We start from the raw sequence: 21,648 nt of genomic DNA on the forward strand, positions 1-21,648 counted from the left end.
CCACGAAGTCAAAAGACTCATCATAGGAGACCCACTCTATCCATTAATTTCATAAAACTTCTTTAATAAATTTGTTGGCAGCACAATGATGAAATAGCTTAAAAGTGGGTAAGATTATGTTTTAAAATGCAAGATTTTTAAAAGTGTCAATTATACAAAGAAAATAATATATTTTGAATTCATTTAGAAAGAGGCTGAAAATATACTTGCGACTTTTTTCTGATACCTCACCTGTGGAAAGTGGGCGAGTGGATTTTTATAGGGTAGTTCATTACTGCTTCTTTCCTTTTTATCTGGACTTTGGACTGGTATATAGGTGACGAATCAGGCCTAAGGCTGGATTGCAAGTATTCATGGCTATAAATCCACGCGTATTCACTAAGCCAGTTTGCCTGTTCTGAGGGGATGAAAAATCCAAGTTTTTGGATGAAAAAACCCTCTACCTTCATATGAGACCCAGCTAACTCACCTTTTGTCGACAGAGACCAAATAAAGATTCCTCACATCATGGACAGAAATCGAACTCAGATCTTTCTAACCAAAGGGCTTTGTTTATACCGACTGAGCTACGGAGGCTCTTTGTTACATTTAAACTTATATAACTTTTGTTTGTTCAATATACTAGGATAAATAGTATATTGTGCAAAGGAAATGTTTAAATGAATTTTTGATGGAACTTGTGCCATTATAACATTTATTATACACACGTATTCACAAGAATATAGTAATTTTATTACTGCAAATATTTCAACCAGAAACTAACTGGTCATCATTAGTGTATCAGCATGATCCCAAGGTGAAGCTATAGCAATGAATGTTAATCCTATTTGCAGACCTGAGCCATGTACCAAATGCCACCTAGTGGGTGGTTACAATAAATAAGATTACAAGGGTGGTCTGAAAATTTCTTGGCCTAACAATGAAAAACCAAATTTATAATTTCAAAATTATTATTATTTTTCAACATAATCTCTCTTAAGACTAATACATTTGTTCTAGTGATGCTCCAGTGCTATTATATTATCCCGTCCCTGTAGTGGTTCTCAGTAAGATCTGCAAAATACCTCTACAGCTGCAATCGCCTCTAGATTCGAAGAAAAACCTGACCAGTAAAGAAGATTTTTAGTTTTGGGAAGAAATAGAAGTCAGAGAGAGCCAAATCTGGGAGATAGTGTGGATGTTCCAACAATTCATAGTGCAGATCCCTTAATTTTCCCATTGCCAAAATACATTTCTGGGCAGGTGCATTGTCCTGATGAAAGATGATTTTTTTTCCTTCTGCAAACCAGGTCTTTTCTCATGAATTTTTTCATTTAGTCTAGTTAAAAGATTGGAATAATATTCCCTGGTTATTGTTTTTCCCTTTTCAAGATAATTAATAAACAAAATTCCTTTAGTATCCCAAAACATCGATACCATGACCTTTCCTACTGATGGAACCGACTTTGTCTTCTTTGGCACTGAACAACCAGCTTCTGTCCACTTTGACTGCTGTTTGTATTCTGGTGTGTAATGGTTGAATCCAAGTATTATCCATAGTAATAAATCAACGCACAAAATCAGTTTTATTCTTGTTGAAATGCTCCAAGCACTGGTCAGAGATTTTCATGCGAGTGCATTTTTGATCTTCTGTGAGCAAGCATGGCACCCATCTTGCGCAAAGCTTTTTCATTTTTCAGCAGTTTTACACACTTTGACTTGCCAGTCATCCAATACCATATCGTGCACTTGATCAATGATTTTTGGTGTTGTTACACTTTTTTGGATGCACTTCATGGAGATCATCTTCAAGGCTGGTACAGCCACGTTTAAACTCGGCAGTCCATTTCTTAATTGTCGAAAACGAAGGAAAGGCGTGCCCATAAACTTTTATGAACATCAAATGAATTTCGTTTGCCGTTAAACCTTCTTTTACAAAGAATTTTATAACCGCACGATAATCAATTTTATCCATTTCAAGGGATACAGACAACACTCTTGCTTCAGACAGCTGTATAAAACAAACTACTTGATAGAATGCCTTGCAATTTCACATGGATGCTTACGACAGATGTACCAACTTAGAAAAAAAAATCTTGCCGATAATGTTGCCATCTATGGTTGAGGCTGAGAACTTTTCAGATCACCCTCATACAATTAAGGTCTTAATTTAAAATTAAGTGATTTGAAATAAAATTTAATTAAATTTCATAATGAACTGACACATCATCATCAAATTCCTGACAGTTGTTAACTTCCTGGAACATTCCCTCAAACACACACACAGTGATATATATACCATCAAGTCCCATGGTCTTGTTGACATCATCATATTCCTGACATGTATCCTCAACGGGTGTACAGGATATTATGATTACTACATGAAAATTTTCCTAATAACAACTTTCATCCTCATCAATCTGTTATCTGTCAAGACTCCAACATTATCATATCTTCTTGGTCTTCCTCTGCATCTTTTTCTTATCCTTTTTTTTGCTAATCTTTCCTCTCCCATTCTGTTTAAGTGACCATACTACCTGAGATTAGCTCTGCTAACAGATGCTAACAATGTCAAGTTTTTTCCTTATATCCTCATTTTTAATATGATATTGCCATTGATGCCATGTGTTCACCCCCCACCCCCAATCTTTCTCAGATCTCCCATATCTGTGGTCTCTAGTGTTTAGTCAAGTCTTTTATTACTACCCCAGCTCTCAGATCCATAAGTAAAAGTTGGTTTTGAACATTGTCTTGTATACAGGTTATTTAGTGTTTTGACTAATTTCTCTTTTATTCCATATAAATTTATTCAGTTGACTTCCTACTTTACTGGCTTTGTTGATTCTGTTGTCTATTTCCATATTTAATTTACCATCATCACTAAAAGTTGTGCCTAACTAGCTGAAATGGTTTACTCATTCCATAGGTTCTCTATTCACGATGCAGTTGATATTTTTGATGTTTCTTCCTATTTATATTGTCTTTGTCTTGTTATTGCTGATTTTCATACCAAATTTATTACAACAGTTATTCAATTTAGTCAGGGAATCTTGCAAATGCGTACTGGATTTATTTAAAATTATAACATCATCTGCATAAAGTAAAGAGCTGAGATTAACATCTCCAATCTTGATATCAGGTTTAATACCGCTTTCCTTCACAGTGTGATCCATATAAATAATGAATAACAGAGGGGATAATGTACATCCTTGTCTGACACCAGATTTAACATTAAACAATCTTCCTGTACTTCCTTTAATTCTAACTGCTGACTTACAGCCTCAAATAAAGACCACATGTTGCTTGATATAATGTCCCATTGACACTGTATAACTGCAATGTTTTGAAATGCTTTTCTCTTGGCACCTTGTCATATGCCTTGTGCAGGCCTACAAAACTTAAATATAGATCTTTGTTATATTCCCATGATTATTCAACTATTTGTCGTAAAGTGAAGATCTGATCCTGATAGCCTCAATTTGGCCTGAATCGAGCTTGTTCTTCACAAGCTTTTCTTCCACAATCCTTCTCAACTATTTTTCAAGTATACTTGCATAAATCTTTCCGAACATTCAGTAGGAAATATCTCTGTAATTCTCACATTCCACATTCAGTGTCACAGCATTGTATTAAATTTTAAAAGAAATTAATAAGAATAAAATTAGATTGGAGAGAACATTATTGCTTGCTATTTATGAGGATGAGACTCTCCCAAATCTTGGCAATTGAGAGACAGTCATTCCGATTTAAATTTGGGCAGTGTAGAAGTATTTCAGCACTCTCTCTAAATAACCTCTCAAACCTAAACTTCTTCAGAGTTTTTGGCAATGAGCTTGTAAGTGTCCAAGGTGCATTTAAGCTTCCTTGAGGTGAAACCATTCTGTAGTAAGATGCACTGGACTGTGTTCAATTCTTGTTGGAGAGCTTGAGAATCGGAGCTGATAACATGTGCTCTGTAGAGAGCACATGTTATCTTGCTTCTATTCACAGTAAACCTACCTTCACAGGCTGGTACATACAGCAAGATTCAGCAAAATCCATCTGAATAAATGGCATCTTCAAATCTTTGCTGAACGGAGCACATGTTATCTGTTCCAATTCCCAAGTTCTCCAACAAGAATTGAATAGCATCCAATGCATCTTATGTAATTAAATTTAATTTTATTTCAAATTATGTAATTTTAAATTTAGGCATTAATTGTAATCTTATTTACTGTAACCACCCACTAGGTGGCATCTGGTACATAGCTGAGGTTTGTAAATAGGATTAAAGGGCTTTGCAACTTTCTTTGAAAAGGCATTCATATTTTCAGGAGGAGAGTGTGTTCCACATACTGAGTACTCTGGATGTTAGTAAAGCTGTGGGACTGGATGGTATTTCACCACGAGTTTGAGAGAATGTGCTAAGGAACTGACAGTGCCTTTGATCTGGCTTTTCAATGAAAGTCTGGCTATGGGAAAGGTGCCCATGGAATGGAAAGAAGGTAAGATAGTGCCATTGCATAAGGGTGGTAGCAGACTGGAAGTGTCTAATTATAGGCCAGTTTGTGTGTCATCAGTAGTTGTAAGATCTTGGAGGAAGTAGTGAGGGACCATATACAGCATTGTGCAGATGAGGGTAATGTTATCTGTGAGAGTCAACATGGATTTGTGAAGGGGTGCTCTTGTTTTAGCAATATGCTAGCCTTTTATGATAAAGTTACAAGAGCATTAGATGAGGTAAAGGCATATACTACCATTTTCCTAGACTTAGCAAAGGCATTTGACTGGGTGCCACATGATAAGTTGATATTCAAGTTGCAGCACATGGGTCTGGATGTCAGTTTGGTCAACTGGATTCAGGATTGGCTGTCCGATAAGTATCAGAGAGTTGTGTATGGTGGAGCAATATCAAAAAGGCAGAAGGTTACAAGTGGGGTTCCACAGGGCTCAATGCTGGGACCTATATTGTTTAACCTTTATATTAATGACATTGTCCGTGGATTGCAAGTGGATATTCAGTTGTTTGCGGATGATGCGAAGCTGGGAAGGGTTATTAGTAATAATACAGACGTGGTAGCCCTGCAAGAGGATTTGAATAAGCTAGATAGATGGGCAAATGAATGGGGGAGTATCAGTTTAATGCTGCATACTCTATGGGGGGAGTTAAACTGGAGGAAGTAGGGCAAACAAGAGATCTGGGGTTGATGATTGATAGAAATCTGAAATTTAGGGAACATATTGCAAAGGTAGTGAAGGTAACACAGAGGATTGCTGCAATAATGAGAAGGACACTGACCTACAGAGATAAAATGGTTATCATTCCGTTGTATAAGACTCTGATCAGATCACACTTGGACTATTGTTCTCAGATCTGGTCCCCAGGATTTGAAGGGGATAAATTAACTGTGGAAAGGGTACAGAGATGGTGTCAGGACTGTACAATATTAGTTATGAGGATCGGCTGAGGGAGTGTGGACTGCAGAGTTTGGTGGATAGAAGGAGAGGTGATATGATTGAGACTTTTAAACTGTTCAGAGGCGGTTACAGGGTTGACAACGGGGTAGTTCTTTCGCTTGGTTGAACAGCGGGAAGGACTCATATCAAGGGGCCATCCCTGGAAGTTATGAAAGGAAACTATGAGCAAGAGGGTGAGGAGTCATTTCTTTGAATGGAGGGTGGTTGAATCATGGAATTCATTGCCTGATAGAGTGGTGAAAGCGAGAATGGTCAATGAGTTTAAAGAGTGGTATGATAGCCTGTGTTTCCTAAGAGGGGACCCTCCCACGATGAGTCTTGATAGACTTTGTTTTTCCTAGGAAGGACTGCCCGCGATGAGTCTTTTGACTCCATGGAGGCCTGAATGATAATAATAATATTTAAAACTGCTTCTATTTAGAAGACGTGCTTCATCCCACCAGATACTGTGTTTAATATCAATATTATGTTGTGCTTAGACCAGTCTTTTGATTTCATGTATTCAGTATAATATCAGTGTTCATTAATACTTTTTTTTCACAGAACTGCCTGTCCTCCCCCCATGGTATGTCAGATTACATTCACAAGGCATCTGGTAAATGCCAGTTAATGAGAGAGAGGTTTTGTAGAAGTTCATCTACAAAAGACAAACTGTCTTTTATAAATGGCATCAGGTGAGAAATTTTGTTGATAGGAAAATATGTGGGAATAAGGTGGTACTTCTTCAAAATACTAGTTGGTTCACAGATACCTGCAATATAAGGCAATGAAACCCTGCGGTCTGTTGAAGATTATCTGTAGTTTCATTTCATTAAAGTTGATTACTGTGGTTATTGTAATTTGTTGTTTATGTAGATGTTGTGTTTGCCATCTGGCTGGACTTTTTACTTACCTTATTAACCAAAATCAACAGTATGCACCCACATATCAACTTTACTATGAAAAAGAAAAGGATGGACAATTAGCCTTCCTGAACGTCCTCCTTTCCCATACCTTTTTTGAAATACTTGCTACTTTTGTTTACTGTAAACTTGCCTTCACAAGCAACTACATATAGCAAGATTAAGCATCTTAAAATCTTTGCTGAGCAGAGCACATGTGATCTGCTCCAATTTCTGAGCTCTTCAGCAAGAATTGAACACCATCAAGAGCATCCAGGTAGGTTCCTCCCATTTGATTCTAGGATTCCATGGACGTACTGTATAACAAGTAAATAATAATAATAAATTGAAAGTGTTATACTGTTTTCTAATGCTAATTTGAAATACATTCTAGGATGTATATTGTTTGAATATGAGGTAAATATCTGAAGTGCTTTTGATTCTGAGAAAGATATCATCTGGATATCTTTTTCTTCTTTACTACAAAAATGTCATACTAAATTTGTATAATTTTTTCTGCAGATATTGATTACAAGTTATTTAATTTTTATCGAATGGAGATGGAAGAGGAAACAGAGGCGTCCTCCCGCCTCTCCACTGACAGTTGTAGTTTCTTTTAAGTAAATTATTTTATAATTTATATCATCCATATAGAATTACTGATCTGCTTTTATTGTAGATTGCTTATGGTACAACAGAAAACAGTCCTGTGACAACTCTTACTTTCCCATCTGACAGTATACAAAAAAGAAGCCTTACTGTTGGCAAGGCACTTGATCATGTAGAGGTATGTATTCAGGAATTTTAACAAATATTATCTTAATCCTTAATAACATGCACATTCTTTTGTAATTTAACTGACTGCACAACATATGTATCCTTTATATACTCATTTCTATTTACAGCAAGATGATTAATGGTTCCTAGAAATTGTCATTTGTGAAAGATGGAAGCAAATAATTAATAATATAAGGTGTGGTGAATGAGAAGGTGCACAAGGTCTTTTTTCCAGAAAGAGAGAGAATGAAAAGTATGATTGATGCTTTAGAATATGGGAAGTAAATGACAGAAGAGACAGTGGCAGTGGTTGTCATGGAAAAATGATTTGGTTGGACAAAACGAGAATGTGAGGATGGATGGATCATCCGTGGAAACTGTATAAAGAGGGGTGTGAGAAGCAGGTTTTTTTCATGTAGAGTTGTGAATGATTGGAATGCCTTGCCTGAGAGTGTGGTGTCTACAGAGAATATGAGTGTGTTTAAAGCATGGTATAATGAGCTGTGTGTGTGTGTGTGTGTGTGTGTGTGTGTGTGTGTGTGTGTGTGTGTGTGTGTGTGTGTGTGTGTGTGTGTGTGTGTGATAAAAGGACTTCATGAGTCTTTGACTCCATGGGTAATAATAATAATAATAATATGATTATTATTATTAGGAGATGTTTATAGGAGATTATTTAGGCGAGTCTAAAACAACAGTATAGTAGGAAAGGTTATCACTGTATTGCTGAGGTATGACAATGATAAGTTGAGATGAAGAGTAAGAATCATGAATGGTATGTTGGCAGAACTTTGTAAGGAGAAAAGAGTATAGTTTGATAATGTGTGGGACACATTTGAGGGATGGATGGAATTATACAAAAGTGATGGATTGCATTTAAATGATTTTGTGCGAGTCAACTGGAGAGGTTGTTGCTAGAAGGAAATGATATGAATGATCAGGAGAGAATAGTACTGCGAAAGATAAAGGTGAAAGAACAGAAATGCAAGGTGAAGAAAGAAATGGGGAGAGTCAGGGTAGACAGGGAGACACAGCATGAAGGAGAATAGGTGTTGGAAGCAGTAGGAAATAGTATGAGGTATATTGGGATGGTTAGCATAGGAACGGGAAAGCTTGGAATGTAAAGGCATAGTCGAATCTGAAGTAAGTGGGCATGAGCAGGTGTGGAGAAATCACAGCTGAGAAGTGGCATGAGTATTACTGGTCGTAGATCTAAAAATGAATTGCTGTGCTTATTTATAAATATGATAATTTTGTATTATTTTTGTATTTTTCTGTTCAGCCTTATGGCTGGTGGGGCAGCACTATGCTACTATAAGCATAGCAACTATAGCAATTTAGAGCTATAGCCAACTGAATGTGGAGTTAAGTGGAATGCTGCTTGAACACTAATCAGAAGCAAAGTGGTTTCCCGTTGCCTTCCTTTCCAAAAGTATTTTTTATGACTGTAGCCGTGTGTGTGTTCACAGGACCAGTTTGCTTGTTTTGAGGGATGAAAAACCTGAGTTACCAGGAGAAAAAATCCCCTCCATCTCCGTATGAGACCAGTTAACTCCTTTAGTCAAAAGAAACCAGATAAAGGTTCCTCATGTCATGGATGGGAATCGAACCCAGGTTTTTCCAACCTAAGGGCTTCATCTATACCGACTGAGCTATGGAGGTTCTCAATATGATCATGAAAAAAAAAAAAAAAAAACAGTGTCAAAGGTTCCTACCAAAGAAAGTCAGCATATGCACTGAGAAAATATAGAAAAAAATGAAAGAAAGTGAAGTAGTGTGTAAAAATAACTAAACAAAATAAAAGAAAATATAGAAATAGAAAAAAAAAATATTATGAAGGTGGCAAAATGATTGGGATTATTGGAAAGCTGAGGAATGGAACAAAGAGTATTCTAAAAGGAATCAGAGATAATAAAGGTGAGATAAAAACTGAAGATATTCTGAATTTTTACTTTCAAAGAAAGATTGCTAAATGAAACAAAAAAACTATGACAAAAATGATGGCAGATTTTTGTTGACAATAGCAATTGGAATTATGTCTACACAACTTAGAGGTATGAGGAAGAAATAGTAGCAGTGGTTATAGGCAGTACAGTGTGAAGTGGAGTTCACTGGAAGGGATATTTAGTTGGAATATAGGCCATAGAATGTAGAGGATGGTGATGACAAACTGAATAAGCAATGTGGATTAGTGAAAGAGAATCGTAATTGTTATGGGTGATTTTAATTATCTCAATATAGATTTGGAATGAAGAGATAGCATCTGTGGAATAAAGAAAATTAATAATTGAATTCTTGAGGGATAAAACTGTCCTAGGCAGTATGTAATGGAGAAGGATCGAGAGTCTTATCTGATTATATCATTAGAGGATGTGACTGTGAATTGGGGCATTGCATCTTCCTCCATTTCGCAATGTGACTATTGGGCAATCATCTGGGTGTTTACCAGATGATTGTCCAATAGTCGCTTAGAAGACTTCAATAGTGATGAAGTCTTCTATGTGAAGACTTCTGTGAGGAAAAGATATATGTGGGGCTATAAGGCCAGTGATTATAAAAAGCTTTAGGAGGCAACTTAGAGCTATAGCGAACTGAATGAAGAGTTAAGTGGAATGCTGATTGAACACTAATCAAAATCTATTTAACAGCAGCAATGTGTGAATTTATTTTGAATTTATACCAAAAGTGAAAATGCTAATTAAGGTAGATGTAAAATGGACGAATGAAGATATTAACATATAATCTGGATGAAGATAGCACTATGGAGGTAGCACAATATAAATAATGATAATAATCTAGAAGAGTATAAAAAGTAGATGACTCAAGTGATAAGGACAACAAGAGAGTAGTATAAGCACCATTTAGCCAATTAGGCCAAGAAAAATCCTGGAGAATTTTTTTTCAATTTATGGCAAGTAGAAGAAAAAGAATATCATAAGATGACATTAATGATGAAAATGGTAGGTTTTTATCTATTAATGTCATCTTACCATAATCATTCTTTTCCTTCATACTTACATGGTGATCAGTATTCATTATTAAAAAATTATGGAAACAACTACCATGTTATAGTAAAACTTCACTTTAGTAATAAACCAAAATAATCGCTTGTTGTTTTGACTTTCATATTAAGGTCATCACCTGGAGTATACACATAGATACAAAGAAAAAAGCTATGTTACAATCTACACGGTATGCTGAAGTCACAGTAATTTAGTCAGTCATTAGTGCTACTGGCCTGACCTCTGGTTTTTTAGATGTGATGGTGAGTAGAAGGAAGATTGATTATGGTAAGATAATGTTAATGGATAAAAATGGTCAAATAGTAATTGCTGCAGAAGGCATTGTTGAGGTATTCTGTGATCAATTTTATAAGGGTGTTTCATCCTCATCAGGGTGAAATAATAAGAAACTCAAATGTAGAGGCCATAGGAGAAGATGACTTAATAGTGAGTGGGCAAGAGGTATTTGAGGAAATAAGTCAATAGGATTTGAACATATCACCATGCATCTTAAGGGAATTGGCAGTAGCATTGGCATGCCTATTTAATAAGAGTCTTACAACAGCACAAGCTCCAAGAGACTGAAAAGAAGGTAAAATTGTTCCACTGCATAAAGGTCATTATAAGGCTACAAATTATAGGCCAATCTGTATATCTGGAGTTGTGGTGAAGGCACTAGAGAGAGAGAGAGAGATTGGTGAAAAGCAGGATACAGAAATGGATTGATAACAGCAGTATTCTCTGTGGTTATCAGCATGGGTTTGTTAAAGGGAGATCATGGTTCACTAACTTATGTACTATAACAAGTCTTGGACAAGGGAGATTCCTATGCCGTGTATACTTGGATTTTTCAAAAACTTTTAATAGACTGCTACATGACAAGCTATTAAAAAAATCGAAATGGATGGAATTGGATAACAGGGATTTAAGTTGGATCAGTGACTGGTTGTCAGATAGTTATCAGAAAGTTGCTGTTGGTGTAGTATTCTGAAAGAGGAAGGTCAATAGTGTATGTTGCAGGGAGTCAGTTTTTGGGCCGTTGTTGTTCAATTTGTATACTAATGATATTGGAATGGGTTTATCTAGTGATATGCAGCTGTTTGCAGATGATAAAAAATTAGGAAGAGCAATTTAGAGTCAATGTAGAGTTATGGCCTTACAGGAGAACTTGAAATTATTATTATTATTATTATTCAGGCCTCCATGGAGTCAAAAGACTCATCGTGGGAGGGTCCCCCTCTTAGGAAACACAGTGTATCATACCACTCTTTAAACTCGTTGACCATTCTCGCTTTCACCACTCTATCAGGCAATGCATTCCATGATTCAACCACTCTCCATTCAAAGAAACGACTCCTCACCCTCTTGCTCACAGTTTCCTTTCGTAACTTCCAGGGATGGCACCTTGATATGAGTCCTTCCTGCTGTTCAACCAAGTGAAAGAGTTCCCCGGTGTCAACCCTGTAACCGCCTCTCAACAGTTTAAAAGTCTCAATCATATCACCTCTCCTTCTATCCACCAAACTCTGCAGTCCACACTCTCTCAGCCGATCCTCATAACTAACATTGTACAGTCCTGACACCATCTTTGTTATCCGCCTTTGTACCCTTTCCACAGTTCATTTATCCCCTTCAAATCCTGGGGACCAGATCTGAGAACAAGAGTCTAAGTGTGGTGTGATCAGAGTCTTATACAACGGAATGATAACCCTTTTATCTCTGCAGGTCAGTGTCCTTCTCATAATTGCAGCAATCCTCTGTGTTACTTTCACCACCTTTACAATATGTACCCTAAATTTCAGATTTCTATCAATCATCAACCCCAGATCTCTTGTCTGCCCTACGTCCTCCAGTTTAACTCCTCCCATAGAGTATGCAGCATCCCATTGATGTGTCCCAAACCTCTAGACCTTACATTTTGCTGCATTAAACTGATACTCCCCCATTCATTTGCCCATCTATCTATAATAGATTTAGTTTAATCCTTTATCCCAGTGAGAGCAAACAAAGTTTGCACCTGAAAATATCTTCAGGACTAAATATAGTGTTGTACTATCTTATCCAGTAAGTAGTGCAACACCTAGGCAACTCGTGGCAAAGGTGGAGCAAGCTACCAGGCACTTCTAACTGGTAGCTTGCTCCACCTTTGCCACGAGTTGCCTAGGTGTTGCACTACTTACTGGATAAGATAGTACAACACTATATTTAGTCCTGAAGATATTTTCAGGTGCAAACTTTGTTTGCTCTCACTGGGATAAAGGATTAAACTAAATCTATTATAGTCTAACCTAGTGATAAATAAATTTTCGCCCATCTATCTAGCTTATTCAAATCCTCTTGCAGGGCTACCACGTCTGTATTATTACTAATAACCCTTCTCAGCTTCACGTCATCTGCAAACAACTGACTATCCCCTTGCAATCCACTGACAATGTCATTGATATTAAGGTTAAACAGTATAGGTCCCAGTACTGAGCCTGTGGGACCCCACTTGTAACCCTGTGCTTCCTTGAAACTACCCCACCATACACAACTCTCTGATACCTATTGGACAGCCAATCCTGTGTAGAGTTGTCAGAATAGATTGCATGAATGGGCAGGTAGGTGGAACTGTCAGTTCAGTGTGTTGCAAACTGTGAGGTTTTGAAATTTGGTAAGCAACTATGGGATGCAAAGTGTACACTTTGTGGGGAAACTTTAATGGAGGTAGAGGAGATGAGAGATCTTAGATTGGTGGCAGTGGATAAGGACCTGAAATTCAGGAGCATATTGCACTAGTTTTGAAGATTTAGTACTGTAAATGGCAAGACAAGTAAATGAAATTGACATGTAATATGTTTCATAATAAACTATTTAATTCAGTGTTTTCAATGATTTCAGATTAAAATAATTGATAATAGTGGTAAAATTGTACCTCTTGGAGTCGAGGGTGAAATCTGTACTCGGGGTCATGGAACATTTCAAGGATATTTTGATGATAAAGCTAAGACAGAGGAAGTGGTAGATACTTCCAGATGGTATCATACTGGGTAAGTTGTGAAATATTAATAAAGTTGCTAATGTGAAGAAGTTATCAGTTTCTTATCATTTCTTGTTCCAATTTCCATTCATTGTCTTTTATAATTACATTTCAGTTTGGTGAAGCATGACCATTGTCTTCCATACTGAACGCCTGAAATAGCTGTTGTCAAAAACATGTACCCAGAGCAAGTCCCTAGTTTCTGCCCCCATCCCTTCTTACATGCATTGCAGGTGACATATTGAAGGGCATACCATTATGTATGCCCTTTAATCCTACAATGCATATACATTGTAGGATTCAGAACCTCCCTAGTGTGAACTACAACATGAACCTAATGTTTACACATTAGGAGGTTTCCTGACCTGCCAACAAAAAATTATCTCGTTAGATTGTACCCACAGAGAATACGAGTATAGCAATATGCATATCACTATACAGTAATCCCTCAATTAATGAGCCCCCCGATTAGTGCATTTTCGATTAGTGAGTCATTTTTTTTTCAATACTCAAATTTGATTAGTGCACCTCTAAAATTCGATTAGTGCGCCTACATACATCTTAAAAATAAATGTTATAGATTTTAAAAATTTTCTATCTATACATTTTTATGGCTAACTATTTTAAAAAATCACTCACCAAATGAAATAATTTAGTTACCGATTTAAAACATTTTACAAAGTTATTTTTAATGGCATACTACACTACTTCCATGTACACTATGTATACTGTACTATGTTCCAAATTTTTACTGCCAAAATTTATGTCATCTACTATAGTACACCCACAGATTTGAGACCCCTCGACACTTCTGTGCATGTGCCAAAAAGGAGAATCCATTCCAGTAATAGGGTAATCAATCGCCTTCTGGAATGAGTTGTTTATTATTACACATCAGAAAATTAACTTCCTTTTATCATCATTGTAGTTTTTAAAGTGGTCACTATTTTGCTTGTATAACAGTTGGGAAAGTTTATCTATAAAGCACGTGATTTCACGTGTTGGCGACCAATTCGTACATCCTTCATTTCTTTCTCACCTTCAATGATAACGTCCAAGAGTTAATTAAATCTCATTCTGAAGAATTGAATGATTCTGACCTGCTGAATTTAGATGCACAGCGGGAAGATCCGAAGAATATGAAGAAAATTTAACCACTGATAGTCAGCCAAAAGAGATTTCACAGAAACAATTTGAAAATATTTTTCGTACAGTCGAAGCTTTTAAGCAGCAATGCTTAGAGGCTGACCCTGATGAAGATAGAAGCAGTAAAATATGCAGAAGAGACAATAGGGCCATACCATCGGTTGTATGAAAAAAAATAAACAAACTGCCCCCCAAACTACGTTAGCTGAATTCTTTGTTAAGAAGTAGAATAATACAATTTATATTCTGAATATGTTTTATTGTCTTTCAGCTTCATGGTTTTCCTTTAACTAGGCCCTGAGACATACCTTAATTCTTTTATAAAAAAAAATTAAGGTTCAAAAAAGAAATTTGAGGAACGAATTATACTTTTCCCCATAGGTTATTATGTTCGATTAGTGTGTTTTCAATTAATGCACCTGTTTTAAAGAACGCATTAGGCGCACTAATCGAGGGATTGCTGTACACAATGAGTACTATTCAAGCAGTAGGAGACTGGTTGCTGTCTGTATGGGGTAACATGTCTATTATTATTATTTTTGTTGTTATTATTATCACCCAAGACCCCCATGGAGTCAAAGATTCATCTAGGAGGTCCTATTATCATACACACGGCTCATCATACCACGCTTTAAACACACTCAAATTTTTCTGTAGACACCACACTCTCAGGCAAAGCATTCCAATCATTCATAACTCTGCATGCACAAAAACCTGCTTCTCACTCCCTTGCTCACATTCCTCCTTATACAGCTTCCAGCGATGAACTCTGGCTCTCCCCTGATCTTCCACTGTTTTCTGTGGAACCTCTCCAACATTGATCCTATAACAATGCCTTACTAATTTATAGGTCTCTATCATATCTCCTCTCTTCCTCCTCTCCACTGGACTCTTCAAATTGCATCTTCTCAATCTTTCCTCATATTCAACATTCCAGAGGTCAGAAACTACCAAATAGTCAGTCACTCCAACATCTCTTCGTCCTTCTGAAAACCAGGTGACCAAAACTGGACACAGTAGTCCATTTTTTGGCCTAATCAAAGCCTTGTACAATGGAACAAGAATCTCCCTATTTCTATGTCAGTGTCCTCCGCATCATTCCAAGAAGTCTTTGTGCTGTCTTCACAGTTTTGGCAATATGTCCCCTAAATTTCAGATCCTTAGCACTTTATTGTAATAAGTAAGTAGATTACTAAAACATTACCTCCCTTTAGCAAATCCATGCTGTCCATCAAAGATAATACAAGATGTCTACAAGCTTTTACCCCATTCTCCGTACATCGCCTTGAATTAACTCCTCCCCAACACTTAACTATGCAAGACAATATTTTGATAACAGTGCACATAAACAAAAATCTTCCTTAGAAGAAAAAAAAGTTAAAAAAAAGCCATCCACATTGACTTTGTTTGCTAACACTGGTACAAGTTAAGATGTTTCATTCATCCTCTCCCATTTCCTCTATGCTTAAGCTTCTCATGATTTTATATTAGTGTTTCATCCTCATAGTATGATTTCATGAGAAGTTCAAGCATAGAGGAAATGGGGGAGAATGGGCTGGCTGTGAGCAAGCAGGAGGTACATGATGAATTAAGTATGCCTGATGTCAATAAGGCAGTAGGACTTGATGACTTATTACTACTTGTCTTAAGAGAATGTTCCAGGGATTGGTGGCAACCTTGGCATATCTGTTTCTTGAAACAGCACAAGTCCCAAAATTGGCAAAATTGTTATTTTTTTTATTGCTTCCACCTACAAAAGGTTATTCTGTAAACCTATAGTATATTTTGTATCGTGGGTGGGCTAAGGATTTTTCGTTCTATTTTTTATCAATTTTTATCATTTTTTTGTATTTTTCATTTATTTTTTTACATAGTCTGGAAACATTGCTCTAGAGCCAAACATGGAACTTTTTCAAGCCACTTCAGGCCTTCAATAAGCAGAGTGGGGGGTCTCATACCAGGTGATGACAACATTTATTTCCCTCACCCCTAAAGACAATCACGAATTCTACTTTGCATGGGTGATGATAACGCTGTGGCTGCAAATTATAGGTCAATGTATATATCTGAAGTTATGTTTGAGATATCATAGATGTTGGTACGAGGTAGGATACAGAAGTGGGTTGATAACTGCAGTATTGTCTGTGATGGGTTTATTAAATGGAAATGATGTTCTACAAATTTGCTTATGCACTATAACAAGGTGATGAATGCATTGGACAGAATGAAATGAAATGGGTAGATTTGATAATAGAGTAATTAGTTTGATAGACGACTGGATAGCAGATACACATACCGGGCTACCGAATTAGAAACTGTTATTTAATATCATGTCAGACCACCTTTTGCATGAATTACAGCACATATATACTGTTTAGCATAGATTCCACATGGTGATGGATTGCATGTACGTCTACAACATAACCAGCTATTCAGACAGTCCTTTAACTGGAACAGATTTGATGGAAGAGGACTTTGCTCCCAGATCTTTTTTCTTACATATGCCGTACATTCTGTCATGCATGAAACAACTGTCACCTGCTGGATAAAAAGTCAATACTACAGAAGAGACTTGATTGACAACAACGTTTAGATATTCTTTGGAAGATACTCAACATTCCAGCGACATCAGGGGACCTGCTGAGCACCAACAGAACATGTCCCACACCATGACACCACCTCCAGAACCTTGAGCTGTGTTTACAAGGCAAACGGGTTTATTGCTTCATGAAGCTCTCCTGCTAAACTCTGCCTACCATCGGTACAGAACAAGGTGTACCATGACTCATCAGACCACATGACTTTTGTCCAGTCTTTCTGTCCAGTCACGGTATTCCTGACACCACTGTAAACGAACTTTCTGGTTCTTCGCAGAAATTAGTGGATTCTGTATAGGCATGCAACTGCCAATATGGGTACCCGACAATAAACCCTTTATCGAACTCCAAAAGATCCTTTGTTGATGCTGCAAAACTGGGGAAAGCAATGAGGAGTCGAGCAGATGTTGTGATCACTGTTGTAAAGGGTAAGGTACTGAAATTTGGTAAGCAATGATAAGATTCAAAGTATACAGTTGGTGGGGAAATTTTGAAGAAAGTAGAGAAGATGAGACATCTGTAAGTGATGGCAGACAAGTACCTGAATTTCTGGGATCACCTTGCACAAGGTGAAGTCATTACATTGAATTATAGCAATGATGTGAAGGACTTTGACATGCAGAAAGAAAGAGGTTATGGTTCCATTATGTAAGTAAAGCCATTATATAAGTGGAATATCAAGACAGGTTGAGGGAATGTAGTTGCAAATTTTGTGAATTGGAGGAAACGAGGTGATATGGTTGAGACATTTAACTTGGTCAAGGATTATTACTAGTTTACTGCGGATGAAATTTTTCAAAGAATGTGAGAAGGGGATAGAACAAGGTGACATCCTTGGAAGCTGTATAAGAAGGATGTGAGCAGGAGGTGTAAGGAGCAGGTTCTTTGCATGGAGAGTGGCCGGTGAGTGTGGATACATTGAATAAGTTTAAAGCATGGTTTGATAAGCTTTGTGTGTAACAGTTTGTACCTCTCACAAGGAGTCTTTTGACTCCATGGAGGTCTAATGTTAATAATTATAATAATAAAAAAGCCTTCCCAGAAGATTGAAAGCAGTTATAGTGGACCAATTCCACATTAATCCCTTTCGTATTAGAGTGAGAGTTGGGATGATCATGTGTCTTGATATTTTTGATCAGATAGTGTGCTTCAAAAAATACCATAAATATCATACTAGCAGTAAATATATTCATTTCAAAATATGCAGTTTCTTCTTCTCTGCTATTGCAAGAAAATACTGCACATTATAATTATAATAAGCAGTATTTTTCTTCTTCATTAAACATAAAAAATCAAATTTTATTCAGAATATTTATTCAGAATATACTTCAACCTTGGTATCACCTATGGGTCTGGCTCCCACTGATGAGATTTCAGTAAAGATTGACACTAGTCTAGGTAATTGCCCTTCCCATAATGCATAGCATTATACATATCCATAAGGATATATGCTTTGCATTATGGGATACTAAGGCAATGAATATGAAGTCATTGGCTTCTATATAGAAGTAACTCAGTCATGTCGCTTCACACGCAAACATTGTTTGCTTACACTTAGATAAAGGATGAAACCGAGAATACAGTTTCTTGGCATCTTTAAATTATATTCTTTCTTTCTTTTATCAAACCAAAGTGCACAAGATTATTTTCTCACTATTTTTTCACTGATCATTGTAATTATAAGATTTATATTGATATTACTTTAGTTGAATGTTATGCAGTGAGCTTAGTTTACACATAATTTGATTTATAACTGTTTATTTCAATTTGTAATGCATGATTATTCTTTGAAATAAGGGATTAGAACTGCAATACTCAATATATTGCAAATACCTTATACATTATTTAAATATAATGGTATGTGAAAATATTTTCTTTAGAAATCAGAAACTGTAAGCTTCTATGAAGTGAGTTCTAACTAGAAATATTAATAAATAATAAACTAGATTTAATTTAGGAGAAAGAGTAAACTTTTTAAAGCTTGCACCTTCAGTTAGTTTATAAATTGATTGTTTTATGAAAATATCTTCAATAAATTTCTTAAAGAACATTAAAAAATTCTTATATTTTCATAGTGGATATAAGATCTTCATGCAGTAAATGATTACATCCGCAGTGGTTTCCATAAATTAAGAAACAAAGAGAAAAACAATTCAGTAACATGAGAGAGAGTGGGAAACATGAAAATCGGGTACATTATGTAAATAGTGATGTTGGTTATATACAAATAAGTGGCACTATCAGTAGTATATGCAAGCAGCTATAGCATAAAATGCGGCCATTTTGGTCAAAATGATAATCTCATTTTGACCTCTTGTTTTTGATCATTGTCTTCATGCACCCAGTGGTGTAGCTAGAGCTTTTGCCACCTGGGGCGGTCCCTGAGTTTGATGCCCTTCTCAAGACACACCAAAAATATTACAAAAAAAGTCAAAAACACGTATAGCCAGTGGCAGCTGGTGAAAATTTTAAGTGAGGGCGCTGCATATATAAAAAAAAAAAAAAAAAATTTCCCCTAATCAGCAACGAATTTATTAATAAATAAATTTACATATTAAAAATTACTTTAAATATTTCATCCTCACCAGGAACAAACACCGATGATAAAAGTTTCATATCATTCAATTATATGTTATTTTAACAAAATAAAAGATTTACAAAAAATAGTTTATCACGAACAAGCACCAATAATAAATGTTTCATATCTCACAGAAATAATGTGTGGAAACATATGATACACTGCCCAAACTGCGATATAACGTATGACGTAATGTGCAAGCGCAAACAAATATCGACGTTAGATCGCAATTATCATTACACGAAACAAATGAAAAAATATAATTCTTTTCATATTTTCAACAGTGACACTCATCATAATTCAGCCTTGTATCTATAATAAATAAATAATTATATGTTATTTTAACAAAATAAAATAAGATTTACAAAAAATAGTTCACCACTCACATGCACCAATAATAAAAGTTTCATATCTCACAGAAATAAGGCACGTAAGCATACTAAACATACACTGCCATTTGAGCAGTGTGGGAATGACGTAACGTGCAATGACAAGCCCAAATGAATATCTGCAATCACAGTGCATTTGTTTTGTAATCTAAAGCGTTATTGAACAATTCCAATTATTAACTATTCGATCAGTGTCAAAACATAAGCTATAACCTTTAACATGTTATATTGCATTTATATAATGTTGTAAGCATTGTTATTATTTATAAACACAAACAAAATTTAATTTTTTCATTTTTTCCTTGGAGGTGCTGCAGTGTCGCAGTGCTTATGTACGGGCTGCCACTGCGTATAGCATTTCTGACAATCTGAGGCTTAGTCACCGTCACCGCTGGTAAGACTTGCTGGCGTGTTTGCCACAGCTCTCTGATCACTGTAAACTCCCAAACACACAGCAGTATGATAGATTTGTTTAAATCTAGACTTTAAACCAATGGTGGGCAACTTGTGCATGCCAAAATCGCCAAATCTTTGATGCAAAATTTTCTCACGTGCCAGCCGGAATTTTGGAGAACATATTATTATTTGGTGTCTTTTAAGTATTGAGAAGACCTTTTCAAATAATCAAAAATCACACTAGAATGGTAAAATCAAAGAATATTGTATGATTGATTATTGTAAAGATTGAATGAATGTAAAAATTAGTGACAGAATTTTTACTTAAAAGTCCTTCTATCCTGTTGATAGTGTGAATATTTTTTTATTTGCACTTAAGTGTAATTCTAGCTGCCGTGTAAAGCCACACAATTTAAAGACGCAATTTTTAACATCAGCAAAAGATCATCATCAAATTCCTGCCATGTACCCTCAAGGGATGTACAGGATATGATAGTACTACATGAAAAAAAATTACATCATTACTAATTTCCTATTTACAATTTTCCAAATCAGTGTTACTTGTCAAGACTCCAACATTATCAGATCTTATATTTCTATCATCTAAGGTACTTTGTACCGTATCAATCCACCTATATCTTGGTCTTCCTCTGGGTCGTTTTGCTGCCAACCTGTCAGGGAACACTTGTTTTGCTAATCTTTCTTTGCCCATTCTGTTTAAGTGACCATATCACCTGAGATTAGCTCTGCTAACGCATTCCTGGATGCTGACAATGTCAAGTTCTTTCCTAATATCCTCGTTTTTAATATGATATTGCCATTGATGCGATCTGTTCACGCCTCTAATCTTTCTCAGGACTCTCATATCTGCGGTCTCTAGTCTTTGGTCAAGTGTTTTACTTCTGATCCAGCTCTCTGATCCAGCTCTCAGATCTCAGATCAGATTGCGACAGTGTTCAAACCAGTTAAAACTGGTTTGAACACTGTCTTGTATACAGCTAATTTAGTGTTCCGACTAATTTCTCTCTTATTCCATATGAATTTATTGAATTGACTTCCCACCATACCAGCTTTGCTGATTCTGTTGTCTATTTCTATATTTAATTTACCATCTTCACATCAGCAAAAGCGTCAACAATAATTCTGATTTTTTTTTTTAATAGAGATCAATCAGTCATAAGATTTTTCAAGTTTTCCCAATATATTGCAGTGCACAATCTCATAATCATTTTACTTGACTAAAGCACAATAAAAGAAAATAAAACTAAAGATATTGTTGCGTCATATATCTCTGATATTGATATATCGAGGCAATATAATTAACTTTATCCTTTCCTACTTCAGCTGCTATATCAAATTCTATCGCATGTACCTCTTTGTTAAGTTTGTTGCGTCATTGTTATGTGATCTTCATTAATTTTAGTCTTATC

At 36.1% G+C, this 21,648-nt stretch overlaps 1 protein-coding gene across 2 annotated transcripts in view; it reads left to right on the forward strand.

Moving 5' to 3' along the window:
• LOC150105701 (medium-chain acyl-CoA ligase ACSF2, mitochondrial-like) overlaps positions 1-21,648 on the forward strand; it is a 398,514-nt gene that overhangs the window by 300,776 nt on the left and 76,090 nt on the right. For both annotated transcript variants that reach the window (XM_090394306.1, XM_090394307.1), the window contains exons 12-13: positions 6,997-7,104; positions 12,974-13,122. In XM_090394306.1, coding sequence (XP_090250432.1) covers positions 6,997-7,104; positions 12,974-13,122 — 257 coding nt within the window. The remainder of the gene's footprint in view (positions 1-6,996; positions 7,105-12,973; positions 13,123-21,648) is intronic.

Source organism: Typopeltis vanoorti, chromosome 6 (assembly GCF_054136105.1).
Source record: "Typopeltis vanoorti isolate ZY-2024b chromosome 6, IOZ_Tvanoo_1.0, whole genome shotgun sequence".
In the NCBI taxonomy this organism is placed as follows: Eukaryota; Metazoa; Arthropoda; class Arachnida; order Uropygi; family Thelyphonidae; genus Typopeltis; species Typopeltis vanoorti.